Genomic DNA, 15878 nt, shown 5'->3' with positions numbered 1-15878 from the left:
GTAGTAACTTGTGCATCTCTTTTTCAATAAAAAAATTACTGAAATAAAAAAATATATAGACCCAAATATCACATTTGCATTTTTCTGTATTTCATGTAAATTTTCAGATTTTTTTTTGTGATTACTCCAAAGCAAATGAACTGAATTCCGCAGACCACTAAGAGTATAGCTGCTAGTGATTTTTTTTTGCCACTTCAATTAGATGATGGAGATTAACTTTGATAATGTTGTGCACTTCTCATAAAATAACCGTGTTTGAAATTAAAATGTATTTCCACTACATTAAACATCCTTGTATGCTATTCCTACTTCAATATCTTATTTTTTCCCCATGTCAACGAAAAACAAATGGTGGCATATTTGATAAAGCTCATATTTCTGAAAAGTCTTAGTACACCTGAATCCGAGTACAAATGCTGGTGGTCTAAAAGAGCCCGTGGTGATAAACCCAGATGTCTCTTTTTCAGATATTCTATCGAGTTTCTGATGGAGAATGCCTCATCCATTAGAAGAACGAGTCTGACACACTCGGTCATGGGTTGATGTTCTTGTCTCATATTTTGCACCAGGAGGTGGCTTTAGCCACATTCGCTTCCTCTTTGGAACAGCCGTGAGTTTGACGGTGTGCCTGGTCCACTGTGTTATATGTCAGAGTTAGGTTGTTCTGGGATGTTATTCTGGCACTCTCGGGCTTAAAAATGTAGCGTTTGTCTTGCCTGTGAAGTGTGGAGAGTGTATGGTTCTTGCTACATTTGGAGATTGACTTGCCCAGGATAGGCTTTTTGTTAGGCTTCAGTGTAGGCGTGAGAGCTTTTGCTTAGTAACATTCCCAGTGGTCCAAAGCTTCATCTAGCAGGATTCCTACAGCGATGGAGTTCCCCCTTCCAGACACAGTGTACCAAGGTAGCCCTGCGGAGCTCATGTTACAATGTGCGGAGCAGAGAGTTGACAGAGGTGGGCCAAGAAGAGCAAGAGAAGATTCACCAGGAGAACTAGGATCATCAAATGCCCAAGATCAGTAGTGCTGTACAGGTGGATCAGGACTAGGAGGCCATGGAGTGGGATTGGCAAGATTACTTGAAGGGGACAAGGACCAGGATGAAGAGGATCACTTTGCGGACATGGTGAACTAAACTCAGGTGGTCCAGGATGAGGACTAGGAGGAAGGCTAGGATGAAGAAAATGACATGAAAAATGACGAAAGGAACAGGGAGGTGGATGGAAAGTTCTAAGGGGTGAATAGAAGGGTGAAGATGCGGAATCAAAAGACCAGAACGGGGAGGTGGGCCACTAGGAGGATTAGGAACACTGGAATTCCTCCTCGCTCGTCGTCCAGAGAGACCGCTGGGCGACCGCCATGGCACGCACCAAGAGCACCAAAACCTCCCTATTCACCGCCACAGACGACATCCACAATCTCCTCGACCAAGGACACGCAGCCCTGATTCTACTCGACCTCTCTGCAGCATTCAACACCATCTCCTACCGCACACTCACCAAGAGACTCCACAACGCCGGCATACAAGGAACTGCCCTCGACTGGATCAGCTCGTTCCACACCGGCAGAACCCAAAAAATCAGACTACCACCCTTCCTCTCCGAACCCATGGAAATCAACTGCAGAGTGCCCCAAGGAACTTCGCTCAGCCCCACGCTCTTCAACATCTACATGGCCCCCCTCGCCGCCATCGTCAAACAGCACAGACTCAGCTTAGTGTCCTACGCCGACGACATCCAGCTTATCCTCTCCCTCACCAAAGACCCTATCACCACCAGACTCAACTTCCAGGAAAGAATGAAGGACGTCGCATCCTGGATGAGCAGGAACTGCCTGAAGCTCAACTCGGAGAAGACAGAAGTCCTCGGACCCTCCCCCTCGGCATGGGACGACACCTTGTGACCTCCCTCCCTCAGCAGCCCCCCACACCCACGGACCACACCCGAAACCTCGGCATCATAGTAGACTCCCCCCTCTCCATGACCTGACAGGTCAACCCCGTCGCCTCCAGCTGCTTCAACACCCTCCGAAAGACCTTCAAGTTGATCCTCCATGAATAAGGAAGGCAGTCACCCACGCCCTCATCACCATCAGACTGGACTATGGAAACGCCCTCTACGCCGGGATCAACAAGTCTGATTCACAAGCTCCAGACCATACAGAACACCGCAGCCAGACTCATCCTCAAAATCCCTCGACACATGCACACCAACACCTACGGAACCTCCACTGCCTCCCCGTTGAGAAGAGCGTCACTTTCACGCCTTGTGACCCTCACGGGTGAGTAGCACGCATACAATTCCCTTGATTGATTGATTGAATGGAATGGGCTAGGCATGGTTCACAAAGAATACCAGGAACCTGGAAGAAGGACCAGTAGGAGGGTGAAGTGGAGGACCAGGTGAGGAAGAAGGTCGGAAGGAGTAGGCCTACAATACCTAGGAGGTGTAGGAAACTTACACACTAGACGGACCAAAACTAGGAAAAGAAGGAGGAGGAAGACCAGCAAGACCACAGGCTGAAGTACGAGACTCTCAGGGCATCCATTCGGACACGTATTTAATTAAGGAGCACAGCCACTCCGAAATCCTCCATAGGTTGAAGCTGACATTCATGAAGTGCAAGCCGGGCCACACTTGAATCAAAACTGGAACACAGAAAAGTGGAAGGAAGCATGGCAAACAGATTATGCACACCATGTCAGTAACGTCACCTGTGCATGATAACACAACTATAAACTTCATTCACTGAAACAGCATGAATAAACTAACTCTGTATGTGTTTGTCTGATTAATTGGGACTAAAATACTGACAACTGAGTTATTCCAAGGAATAGTGTGCTACCCATCTGCAAAGCACTTCACCGCCACATCAGAGTAAGAAGCTGAACACCAGTATGAATACCAAAGACACGTCATCTTGTAGAAATGGTTCTTAGTTACGCGTATTAGGCCACGTAATTCTAGCGAACTCCCTAGATTCAGGGACATAAATATAGGTGCCTTGGAAGCAGAGCTCAAGGGACTTGACCCACTTCACTCCTATTATGGCTGCCTTTTATTCCTCAAACACGAACCTGGGGTTCCATTTATTTGCTTGAATTAAGGCTGTGGCACTCTTGCAACCCCACTGTCCACGTTTTTGTTCCACTTAAAGCTCTTGACTCAAGCTAGCCTGGCTGATGAGGGGTGATACCTCGAAATCAGTCCCAGGATGCTTGTTTCCGGTCCAGGGAGAATCTGGCTTGGCAGTTCTAACTGGACTGTTCCCATGGGATCAGGGTCAAGACTGATTTGCATATGGCTGGGTCCAAACTGGGGCGACATGGCAAGCAAAATAACAATGGATTAAACCCAGATCTGTGACTGGGGGCAAGTGTTTGAAAAGTTTCAACACTCCGTCCATCATTTTATTTTGTGATGTTGCTAGGGAGAGAACTGCATTTTGATTTGGCAAGGCGGACATATGCTTAAGCAGTCTGTAGCCTATACTGTCCAATTGGCCACCATTTTGTTTTTAGAAACAAAGGTGGTGGGGAGCTGTTTTCGCAGGTGAACCTGTGTTTTAATTTAATTTGTGTAGCACTTCCCCATAGGATACGTTGAAGCACTTTGTTACCAGTAGCATGTTACCCCGGAATCCAAGCTTAGTGGTTAAGCCAGTGGATATTTGGTTGTTGGTTACTGGTGTTTAGTCTTGAGCCTTCAAGGAAAACATTATGTGCATTCACTCCAGTTTTCTGTAGCAGATTGAATGGATAGGAGTTAGGAGTCTTGGTTGGCAGGGGTATATGAGTTTGTGCACATTGGTGGGGTGAATGGGTAGGGAAGAGGTAATTAAGTATTGGTAGTTTGCATAGATATGATTTCAAGGAGGGGTGTTGAGATCTATGCAATGAAGTGTGAAAGTGTGCAGAAATGCAATAGCGAATAAGGCAAAGATTAATGCAACTTAAATTAAGCTATACTTGAGAGGCGTGCAGAGGTTGGGCAGTAAGTAGAGGATCATTTGATAGAAAGAAAAGTGAGTAAAACAATGTTTTTTAAGTTCAGGGTAATTTTTAAAGCATGGTTTTAGGAACATAGTGGGAAGAGGCATTTTGTCTCCTAGCGTTTTTTGTTGTTGTTTTTTTTTTAATGAGTAAACACAGCAAATGAAATACTAAGAAAGTTCAGCTTTGCCCATGATCACTGTGCTCTTCTTTAGAAGTCAGGAGGAAAATTGGTCTTTTATTTGCCCAACACCCTGACAACAAAAAACAAACCTTGGTATTGCATCGGTTTTGCGTATATAATGAATAAAGAGCTGTTTTCATAAATCACCGTCCAGGAGAAGGACAGATAACACAAGAGTGAAGAGGATATGGCACAGAAACCAGAGCCTCTGATTCAAGACCTCGGGATCCCGGTTTGAGTCTCAGCGGCGCCGCGCAACAACGTGTGATTCTATGCAAGTCACTGAATGTCTCCGGGTGATAAATTGTTATATACATTTGCTGCAAGAGTAAAAGGCAAAAATGGATTAAAATATAATTCCACCAATGCGGACTTAACAGTATTTTGGCAGCGGGAAACTGATAAGAGAAGCAGACAGGAACAAACATTAGTAAATGCAGGAAAATATGCTACAGCCGATAGAAATGGAGGAAAGGTAAGTGGTACACGCAGGAACCAATGAGAATCCAGGAAAGGGAGAAGGCAGGATGCAAGTCCTTTTAAGTTTATATTAAAAACAATAGATTTATCAAGCACAGCTCAAGTGAAACCTAACCAGTGGTGAATCCTGTCACCCAACAGCCATTTTTTGGAGCATCAGCAAACTAAAGATATTGTGACCAACTAATACGTGGGGATTATTGTGAAGATTCATTCCATACATAGTAGCAGCTGGAAGTTGACATATATGGCTGTTGTGGAGGTTAGTGGGGATCTAGAGAGGAGATAATGTTATGAGCAACACTGGAAATGCGGTTTGTACTTTTTATAACCTCTTCAAAGTTGTGTCAACCTCTGCTATTAATTTACACTGCAAGCCAGTGCTCCCATGAGTCTTGGTTCTGTGCAGTAAATTCCATTAGGTGAACGACCTCCTCAATCCACCTTAGCTGTATCATCCTTGCACCCTCGCTGCCAGCGCCTATGACGCCGCAGATGAACGTGAATGAAGGTTAGGTACGTTTTAATTGCCGCTGCAATTACAGAACTCTAACAGCAGATGGCGCAAGGGTCCCATGTATATACTTTGTTCTCGGGGGCCGATGAAGTGCCTCCCGATGTTAGTATTTTGTCAACGTTTATGACAGAAGAAATAAAAATCATCGCATTCCTTTATTATATAATTACATGGTTTAATCTCCGCACCTACACGTTTTCTTAAGAGCTACATTTTTTACCCAAAGATTCTAGTTTCCACAGTTTCCTGGCTGTATTTTCTCCTGAAAGCCTAAAGATAGGCTTGGACAAGGTGCTTGAGCGATCGCTGATGTAAAGTCGAATTTCAAAATGATAGAATAATTTTGATGTGGAAGATCGCCACCCCGGCCCCATCACCTCTATGGTTTTGGTGAGCTAGAATGTTTGTGTTGCTGGAGGGAGGGGTGGTTTGGAGATCTATACTTAGGCTTGGTCTGAATGATCCATTTCCCTGTCCTCTTTACCCTGCTTTGTAGTTTAGTTTCGTTTTCCCCCCCTTCTTTTTCCTTCTCTATATCTATGGCCTATTTTCTCACTCCTTTCCATCCTCTCTCTGCCTTTTTAATATTTTAGTAATATTTGGTATTGGTACATGATGGGCTTTAAGTGGGCCGGATCTCACCGGGTTTGAGCACCAGCAGTTTTTTAAGGGGGCCTCGATACGGGTCTCTATCTGGCTCTGTTTTGTGCCCTGGCACAGGCGGTCCGTTTTTTCCCCCCGGAATGCAGTGACAGCAGGCACATCGATGTGCGTCTGGTTTGTAGGGGAAGGGAAATCCTTTAAAGAGAGTCATTTTCTCTCTGGATTTCCCTTCTCTTTTTTGGTCTCGCATGGCTACTGCGCACATGCGCAGTCGAGCTCGCGAGATTTTATGTTTTAAGGAGAACTTCACTAGCGAGGGTTAAGCCCCTCCCCTCTTCTCCATTGGCTGGCCTCCTAAACGGTGGCCAGCCATTGGAGAAGAGGTCCTAGTGACGTTCTTCTTTCTCTTTAAGCCCCGTCTTTTTCAGATTGACTCCCCCGACTTACTGCTGGCATAAAAGCTTTCTTATCTTCTTTATGGGTCCAGTTGGCCCCATAAAGAAGATAAGGAACCTTTTATCCCAGCAGGAAGTCGGGGAAGTCAATCTGAAAAAGACGGGCTTAGAGATAAAAGGCTGTGCGTTTTTGGTGGATGGGATGAAGCCAGCCATGGAAACTGCAGCCGAGGAAGTCACTGAACAGGGCCAGGAGAAAAAAGGTATCCAACATATTGTAGCTGTTAGCAACCGTTTTTTGCGCTGTGCATGGCTGTCTCGTGCAGCTTTCCAATACTTTAAGCAAAGATGAACAAATGGGTGAAAAAAAAACAGATAAGGATCTGAGCACATTTTACATTGGATGACTGACTATAGAGACCCGACTAGGGGATTCTTTTACTTAACTGTGAATGTGTGAACATCGCACAAGTCTAGAATGATCACAGAAGCTCTGCATGCGTTTATAGTTTTATTGTCTCGACCCCTTGGTGGGCAGCCCTTTGCACGCTCGAATTAGCGTACGATGAAAATGACAGGTTGAAGGGTTTCAGTTATGCTTGTCTCGGGTGATTGATTGCTCGACAGTTTACCACGGGGGTGATTTCAGCTCTGGTGGTATTGCCAGGTTTGGGGTATGTTCGCAGGAAGGCACCCCGTCAACCGAGCAGGTGGCACCGTCTGTCCAACGAGAACATCTTCTTTAAACACACACCACACCCACCATCCCCACACCCACCACCACATCCACCACCACATCCACCACCACCACATCCACCACCACCACCACATCCACCACCACCACATTCACCACCACCACATCCACCACCACTACATCCACCACCACTACATCCACCACCACCATATCCACCACCATATCCACCACCACCATATCCACCACCACATCCACCACATCCACCACCACCACATCCACCACCACCACATCCACCACCACCGCCACATCCACCACCACATCCACCACCACATCCACCACCACCACATCCACCAAATTCACCACCACTACATCCACCACCACCATATCCACCACCACCACCATATCCATCACCACATCCTCCACCACCATATCCACCACATCCACATCCACCACCACATCCACATCCACCACCACATCCACATCCACCACCACATCCACACCCACCACCACATCCACACCATCCACCACCAGCACATCCACATCCACCACCACATCCACCACCACTTCCACCACCGCTTCCACCACCACATCCACCACCACCACATCCACCACCACATCCACCACCACCACCATATCCACCACATCCACCACCACCACCACATCCACCACCACATCCACCACCACATCCACCACGGCTTCCACCACCGCTTCCACCACCACATCCACCACCACCAAATCCACCACCACATCCACCACCACCACCATATCCACCACATCCACCACCACCACCACATCCACCACCTCATCCACCACCACCGCCACATCCACCACCACATCCACCACCTTTTCGCGTGTTTTCTTAGCAAGACTGACACTTACGAAGAAACGGAACCGGGTGCTGGATGGCTTCATTTTGCTCCGCATTATAACTTGTCACATTCAGGGACACCTATCATAGTGTCCACCCGGAAATTAGTGCATTACTCACTGAGACCTGACCATCATACGTATTGGAGCTTTAATTCGGCACTAAAGAATCAGGTCCGCCATACTTGTGGCATCGTACTGAAGTGCCGCTGGTGTTCAAAAACTTTTTTTGCCCTGAGAAAGCCCAATCTGGGCGAAACGCGTTGGCTGTCATTTCTGTCAAGATATTGTTTGAAGACTGCAATAAAAATATTTGAAGAACAATTTGAAGGACCGCTACTTTTTTGGTGAACATATATGAACACGTTTTGGAAAACTACTTGATTCATGCACTGTATTCTATATTGTTGCCTCTATGTTCTCTATTTTGTTTGTATAATTAGGGTTCTCTAGCAGTGGACCTAAGAGGTGGGCAACTATGGCAAATAAGGTTTTGCTTTGACTTTCGTGTATATATTAGGGTAGTGCAACTGTTGATTCCTACTGCAATTCGTTGTTTGTTTGGATGGCATTGTAAACGACAATGCCATTTATTTATCTGTTTTCAAAACCAACACATAAAAAAAAAATTGTCATTTACAATGCCAATAGCTCTAACTTTTGCAAAGGCGAGACCGTTGCATTGTAAATGCTTGTTGAATTTCTGGAGCAGCAACATTGTCGTGGTGTCACCACCAGGGCTTTAAGTGGAAGAGTTTTCAATATTATATACAAGCCATAGTTGCTGCTTATTTATCTTATGCAACTAACAACCATTGGCAAAGCCAATAGTCCTGACGTGTACTTTTTGTATCATTTATCTGGACGCAATGACAGGAACAGCAAAATACAAGTCGGGTGGCACACTGTGCTAAACGCAGATTTTTTTAGATTACGTGTATGTAAGCCACACCCTTAATTACATTGACCAAACCCCTTTGAGAGACCCCCCCCAGTTTTTTCATCCCACTTAAAGCCCTGGGTACATGTATCGCAAACAGCATTGGTATCGAATCTTACTATGGATTTATGCTGGACTTTCATGCCATTACATTTGCTATGTTTTTGCTACTTAATTTATGCCAATAAAATAATTGATAAACAAAAGAAGACCAGACAGTAGAGTGAGGTAGGACAGGGAGCAGCGCCCAGAATCCCAGCAGGGTAGAGGCGCCGTTCATTTAATGGCAAGCTGGAGACTGCGCAGGGCCAGGCGGTCTGTGGGAGCTGCAAGGCGGAGTCCGTATCTGTTCCAATAAGTAGGTAATTGGGAATCCGGGATGAGGCGAGAATTCTGATAGTTCGGGTAGGTGAATTGAGGCATAGTCCTTATTGAGGAGAAATCATTCGATTGCAGGACATTGTGGCGTCAGTGGGGTATAATCCCAGGACACCACTAGCGGACCTAGAGTGAGGGACACGTCGGAGTTGCAGCAGAAGGTCTAGGAAATATTTATCTGGAAAGAAATCAGTACTGTCAAAGCCAGAAGGCCTGGCTTTTATTTACTGGACAGATTTTTTTCATGTGTCACTCCCACAAAACAGATAACTATTTACTGCTACAGTTCAAGCTTCATTCACACGCACACAGTTGGGACAGCCTGGCGGCAGGAGTGCAAGCTTTCCAACTTCACGGTTTACTTGGCGCTTAAACCCTCTGCTGTGTTGTGCTGCTGTCGGGCTGCAGGACACTTCAGTGAGCAGCTGGCTCAGCAAAGACCGCTGCAAAGTATTAATCTACCGCCTACACCCATGTGAATTTGTGGCAGCATCTGGAGTTACTACACTACATAAGGACGTGAGCTGCTTAATGTGCAAGGAAAACGATAATGTCTGTGTTTCGTACACGTTGTTAGAGCAGTGCCTATTTGGATAGTCCATGAAGAGGGAGTGAAGCTTGCCAGTGATTCTTTTGCAAAGCGGTATCACGTGTAAAGTGTCTAGTAGTTCTCATCCATCCCACATGATTCTGGTGATAGGAGATCTCTACTAGTGTTTCTCATTTGAATATCTCGACAATCTGACTTTGTTTAGTTTCCAGGGATGTATGTCACTACAACGCGGGCTATTACCACGTGTGCCATTACAACGCTGTTTTTACAACGCAAGTCGTTACAACGACTTGCGCTGTAAGGGCTGGATAGTGGAATAGTTTAATTTTCTATTCCAGCTCCAGCCCACGTTGACAGTAGGGAAGGTGTTGGAATAGAAAATTAAACTATTCCTTTGCCAACACGCCCTCCAGCGCAAGTCGTTGAAACGACTTGCGTTGTAAAAGCAGCGTAGTAATGGCAGCGCGTGGTAATACCCGCATTGTAAAGGCTGTTCCCCGTTTCGAGTGTCCAAGAGCAGGATAAATTGCCTGACGTTTTGGTTCACATGACAACAAATGTGGCCTTCAGAATAGTGCAGTCCTTCAGAAGTCTGACTTCCACCTTACAAATCTTCATAGGAAGTAAAAGTCTCCGGATCAGAGGTTTTCAGACTCGACACAAAGAAGTCAAGGTCACACTACCCTGACAACCAGCCCTTTCCGGGTGCAGCCCCCCTCCAAGAGCTCTACCTGAAGATAACTGAAGGCACAATGACCTGCTGAAACTCAGTTGGAAATTAAAAGCCTATTTTTTAGACTGTCCATGAATCTTGATTTTTAATATTCCATTGTCTTTGTTTGCTTACTCTCCAAGCTCCCCACTTATCCCTCTTCTGCTCTATTTCCCTCATCTTTTCTTTCTCCCTACCTTCACTCGCTCTGTTTTGTCTTGCCTTATGCTTCCTTTGGTCTCAACTTGATTTTCTGCGAATTCACTTTTCTAAACCCCGGATTCCTTCAAAGTTATGTTATCTCTTACCATTTTGCCTTCTCATCTCTCGCAGTGGAACCTTCAGCTCCTCTATGTAGCTCAGTATTTAAACCTTGTCATACACTGAGTTGATTGTATTTCTTCGTTCACATTTCTATTTTGAGACCCAGTCTCTACTTGTTGTCTTCTGTAAAGCCCACTGACGCCTATCTTGGAGTTATGCTATATAATCACGTGAAATAAAAAAGTAAAATAAATGACAGCCTGTCTTCATTCAGAACTGGATGTAAACTACAAATGTGGCCTTCAGCACTGAACGCTGTGACAGGGTAGCGCTGTAACAGGTTAGCGGTGGAGGGTCCCTGTTATTGACACTGTTATTGTAAAGTCATCAGTGAAGGGTGCTCTCTCACTCTGTTGCCTTGTCTTTTATTGTCTCCTTGCAGAGGGGAAAGTCCTGTACCAAGTCAAGCACCAAAGTGATGACGAGCAGGCCTCAGATTTCTATGACATGGTTATCATTGCCACTCCACTCCACAAAGAGCAGAGGAACATCACCTTCCGAAACTTTGAGCCTCCCATTGGCGAGGTCCTGGGCTCCTACCATCACGCTGTGTCGTCCGTCGTCCATGGCTACCTCAATTCCTCCTATTTTGGTTTCCCTGACCCAAAGCTCTTCCCATTTGCCAGCATCCTTGCCACAGATAACCCCAGCCTCTTCTTCAACAGCCTGGATAACATTTGCCCCGTCAACGTGTCCACCAGCTTCCGTAGGAAGCAACCACAGGAGGCGGCTGTCTGGAAGGTGCTGTCGCAAGGGCCGCTAGAGAAAGAGCACCTCAAGACGCTCTTCCGCTCATATTACTCCGTGCAAGTCACCAGTTGGCCAGCGTACCCAGAGTACGGCTCATCCAAGGCTCTTCCGCCCATTGTGCTCCATGACAACCTTTTCTACCTCAGCGGCATAGAATGGGCGGCGAGCTCCCTGGAAATGAGCGCAGTGGCTGCCAAGAATGTGGCTCTGCTTGCCTACAACCGGTGGTTCCAACACCAGGACAAGATAGACCAGAAGGACCTGATGCAGAAAGTGAAGACTGAGCTGTGACCTTGGGGTTTGGGGGGAAATGGGAGGGGGTGCGGGTGGAGGAGCAAGGTCTGCGGCTACTGCTAGGAAGCAAGCTGAGATGGTAAGATGTTCTCAGAACTGTATTTATTTATTATCCTTTGGATGCCTTATTCAGCTTTGGATGTCGGCATGGATAAAAATTGGCATACATGGTATTTGGGATTGGATGCCATCTGTAAAATATTATGTAAAGCAGCTATTGCCTTTTTGTTAATAAGAGAAACTTCATGCTGATTTTCATCTCGCGCTGAAGATGACCCCACCAACAATCCCACCAGGAAAACCTTTTTTTTTTTTTTGCTCCGTGGAGGAGATGGAGATTAATCCTCACCATTCAGTTATTTGCCGCCCTGTTGCTTTGGTGGGATTTCCTGAAGACCTATTCAAATGAGGCATGCACTGACTTCTCAATTGGATGTTAAACCGTGGGTGCACCTATACTTTCTACCTGCTCAACCAGACACCCCACTGACAGGCAGGACATTCTCTTTCTGAGCTTTCTTGCCCTGAATTGGTTTACAGAAAATCTGCCTGAGCAAGATGGCGGTAGTAACGTAGCTCGACTAATGGATATGACTTGGCTACAAGTGACCACGTCACAGATTTTTTAAAATGATGCCCTTTTATATGGCTCTAAACTAAAAACTATGGATGAAATCAATTTTGAAGCACAAACGCCCCATGCTAAGAAATGACAGATTTGGTGTGGATGTGAGCGGAAATTAAAAATCATAGGAATAAACTTTGCACCTATCTACAAAAGTGTTCTTGCTGTTTTTTATTCCAATGCATAATTAATTTTTCTGCAATAGTGTTTTGTTTCTGATTGAAAGCTTTAGTAAGGTACGGCATATATTATATAAAGCGCCTCTTTCTTCTACCCGGGACACTATCCTATTAAAATAATCAAAGGAGAGCTCCACTTTAGTGATGTGAAAACATTTTGAAGATGTAAAGCGGATGAGCCCTTTAATGACAAGGTGGAAAAGAATAGGAATATTATTTCTATATTTGTGGTGTGGAATTTTATGTACTGGGCTTGAGGGTGGTCTGAGCTCTTGACACAATGAGAGAAAACTAATACGTTGAATTTAATATGGTGAAAACAAAACAAAGCAAACCATGTATAAACAATAAAGCTGTAGAAATCGAATATGGAGAGGGAGAAGAAAAAGATTTCTTCTTTTTTTCCTGTAACGCATATGTCACGTACAAGTGGCTGCTCAGTGAGCGTGAATCCGCGTTATTCACTATAGACCAAAGATTTGTAAGAAAAATATAACATAATTCAAACAAAGTGTATGCATTGATTATCACATGATGTAGAAATGCAGTGTAAACAGAGATTTGTCCGGGGGCGGGGGTGGAACAATCTCCTTGGTAGTTAGTGAGTAATAGTTGAAAGTATAAAAGTAGTAGAAAGATAAAGGTTCGAGGCATGTGGGCTGCTAAATTCATATCTATTGCATAGATCGCCGCCTAGTGTTGGGTCCGGATGATTGCACATTGTTGTCCTGGAAGAGTCTTCGAAGTATCACAAGATAGGTGGCTCCTCCCCTGGACTACAGTGCGCATGGGCATCGACTCCATCCCCAGATTGTTTTTTCCCGCCATTGGGTTCGGATGTGGTTTCGACGTCTCCTTGTCGGAATCGAAAAAAAGTACTTATTTAAGGCCAAAAGGCCTTCGTACCTGCGTCGGTATTGTTCGCGTGCGGTCTCGGGCTTCATCCGACTCTTCGGGTCGGAATTCTGCAGAGTCAAGTAACTCTTCGGACATCGAGGCCCTCTCGTCGCAGCAAGACACCGACAATCTTACCATGGAACGGAGTCCGTTCAAGTTCTGCCCCGTCTGTGGGTCCAAGTACCCACATATCGACGTGCATCCAGTCTGTAACAAATGCCTCTCGCCGGACCACAACGAGGACAACTGCATGGCCTGCTCAAAGTTCAGGTCAAAGAAAACGCTCAAGCTTCGGCGCGCGGCGCGCCTCGAGGCCCGGCGAGCGGCTCCGGCACCCGACGACATATTCGACGACCCCGCAGAAGAAGGCCGAAGCCATCATCTTCAGATTTCACCACCGTCGACGGAGGTCGAGGCCGATCCCGAAGAACACGTCGAAGGACAGAGCCGAGACCTTGAATACGTCGAGGAGGTAGGGGACGACGAAGAAGTTTATGGGGCCACGGAAGATAGCTCGGAGGAAGAGCTATGCCCCGAAAGTTACAGGATTCAGCCGCAGGTCACGGGATCGCCACTCGGCCTTACCCATGACCCTGAACCGCTATCCCCGGCCCCGCCTTCTGGCCCGGCCGCGGACACACCAGCGGAAACGCCATTGCGCATATCGAAACCAAAACCTTCGGAATCGACGGCACCAAAGATGGCCGACGTCCCATCGAAAACGAAACCGAAACCTTCGGATTCGACAACACCTAAAATGGCCGACGTACCATCAAAAATAAAAAAAGCCTGCTCCCTCCTCGACTCCGTCGCCCTCCGGCCCTCCGAAGTCGAAGAAAGCTGTCGAGTCGACAGCGCCGCAGAAGGTGGCCAAGGACTCGTCCTCGAAGAAGGTCGCCCAGCACGTGTCGGGCACGGTTACGCCGGCAAAGTCCACTAAAGCTGTCGAAGCAAAGTCACCACAGGACCACGACCAGAAGTCCGGAGGCACTGCGCATCGGCACAAAGACACCAAATCTAAAGCAACGGCATCGGCGCCTAAGCCTACAACGGGGGCACGGACCGTTGCAGCCGAAGATTCGTCGGAGGCCAACTCGTCGCCACCGAGGTCCTCCGATAATGGCAGACATGGGGCATCGGTTACCAAACCCTCTGCTTCATTCACAAAGCAGGTCACTGACTCCCTCAAACGTATTCCGGAGAAGGCTTCGACGTCGACAACTCACACGCCGTCGGGTCCGAAACCGGTGGACGCACCTGCGAAGACTTCAACCAAGCTTCTCTACACTCTGCCGCCGAAGGTGGCACCGAAGGCATTTGCACCCAAATCGGTGCCGAAGATCACTGAAACGTCAGAACCTTCGACACCAAGTGGCCGATTGGATCGGCATCAAGCCTCAGAAGAACACTCTGAGCATTACATCGATGCCGACACCGGGAAATTGACCCTCTATAAACGAAAGATCACTTCCCAACCATTGGAATCCTATGTCATTCCACTGAAAAAGACAAGGCCGGCACAGGACATTCCTGCCCTTGTTGAACCTATTCAGCCTCCACCAAGGAGGAGTCCATCACCTTCCCCCAACCAGTCAGGGGGAGAGGACGATAACCAGGATGAACAGTACAATTTCCCAGCTGACAATGACCCTGATGTACAACAGGACTCATATGACGACACTGGTGACCAGGGAGGCCATCAGGTGGTACAGGACCCACAGGGTTTTGGTGCACGTACATCCCCAACTGAGGATTCAGCGGCATTTAATGCCTTGATAGAGCGGGCAGCTGCGAATCATGATGTGGACATGCATGCTGACCCGGTGGAAAAAGATTTTTTGTTTGACTCTTTCTCTGTCTCAGAGAGAACAGTTAAGACACTTCCTATGCTAAAAGGTGTCCTTAAGCATGCCCCAGAGATCTTTAAGGAACCTACCAGGGCGAGAGTGGTGAACCCACGTATCGAAAAGAAATACAGACCGGCACCTGGGGACCCTGCATATATTCGGGGACAGTTGCCTCCGGACTCGCTGGTGGTCGCCAATGCCCGCAAAAGGGCGAACTCCCAGACAACGGGTGAAGCTCCTCCCCCAGACAAGGAGTCGAAAGTGCTTGAGGCATCTGGCAAAAGGGTGGCTGCGCAGGCTGCCAATATCTGGCGTATATCAAACACACAGGCACTATTGGCACTATATGATAGGGCGCATTACGACACCCTAGAGCAGCTCCTTCAACACCTACCTGATCAGTTTAAGGAGGGAGCCGAAATGCTCATACAGGAGGGAAAGCTCATTTCAAACGTTGCAATAAAGTGTGCACTTGATGTGGCTGATACAGCGGCTAGGGCGATTAACACTAGCGTCATGTTAAGGCGACAGGCATGGCTTCGCATATCAGGCTTTAAGCCTGACATTCAAACAACAATACTCAACCAGCCCGTTAATCCTGACAGACTGTTTGGCCCAGATGTTGACACCACCCTCGAAAAAATTAAAAA

The 15878-nt window shown here is 46.8% G+C and overlaps 1 protein-coding gene across 2 annotated transcripts in view; it reads left to right on the top strand.

The window, feature by feature from the left end:
* Window positions 1-12460, top strand: part of PCYOX1L (prenylcysteine oxidase 1 like) — a 154709-nt gene extending 142249 nt beyond the window's left edge. For both annotated transcript variants that reach the window (XM_078652982.1, XM_078652983.1), the window contains exon 6: window positions 11019-12460. In XM_078652982.1, the coding sequence (XP_078509108.1) occupies window positions 11019-11677 (659 nt within the window). In that variant the 3' untranslated portion in view covers window positions 11678-12460. The remainder of the gene's footprint in view (window positions 1-11018) is intronic.
* Window positions 12461-15878: the final 3418 nt, after the last annotated feature.

The sequence above is a fragment of the Lissotriton helveticus genome, chromosome 7, assembly GCF_964261635.1.
Source record: "Lissotriton helveticus chromosome 7, aLisHel1.1, whole genome shotgun sequence".
NCBI classification, from domain to species: Eukaryota; Metazoa; Chordata; class Amphibia; order Caudata; family Salamandridae; genus Lissotriton; species Lissotriton helveticus.
Note: the sequence above shows the minus strand (reverse complement) of the source record. Positions and strands in the feature narration are given on the sequence as shown.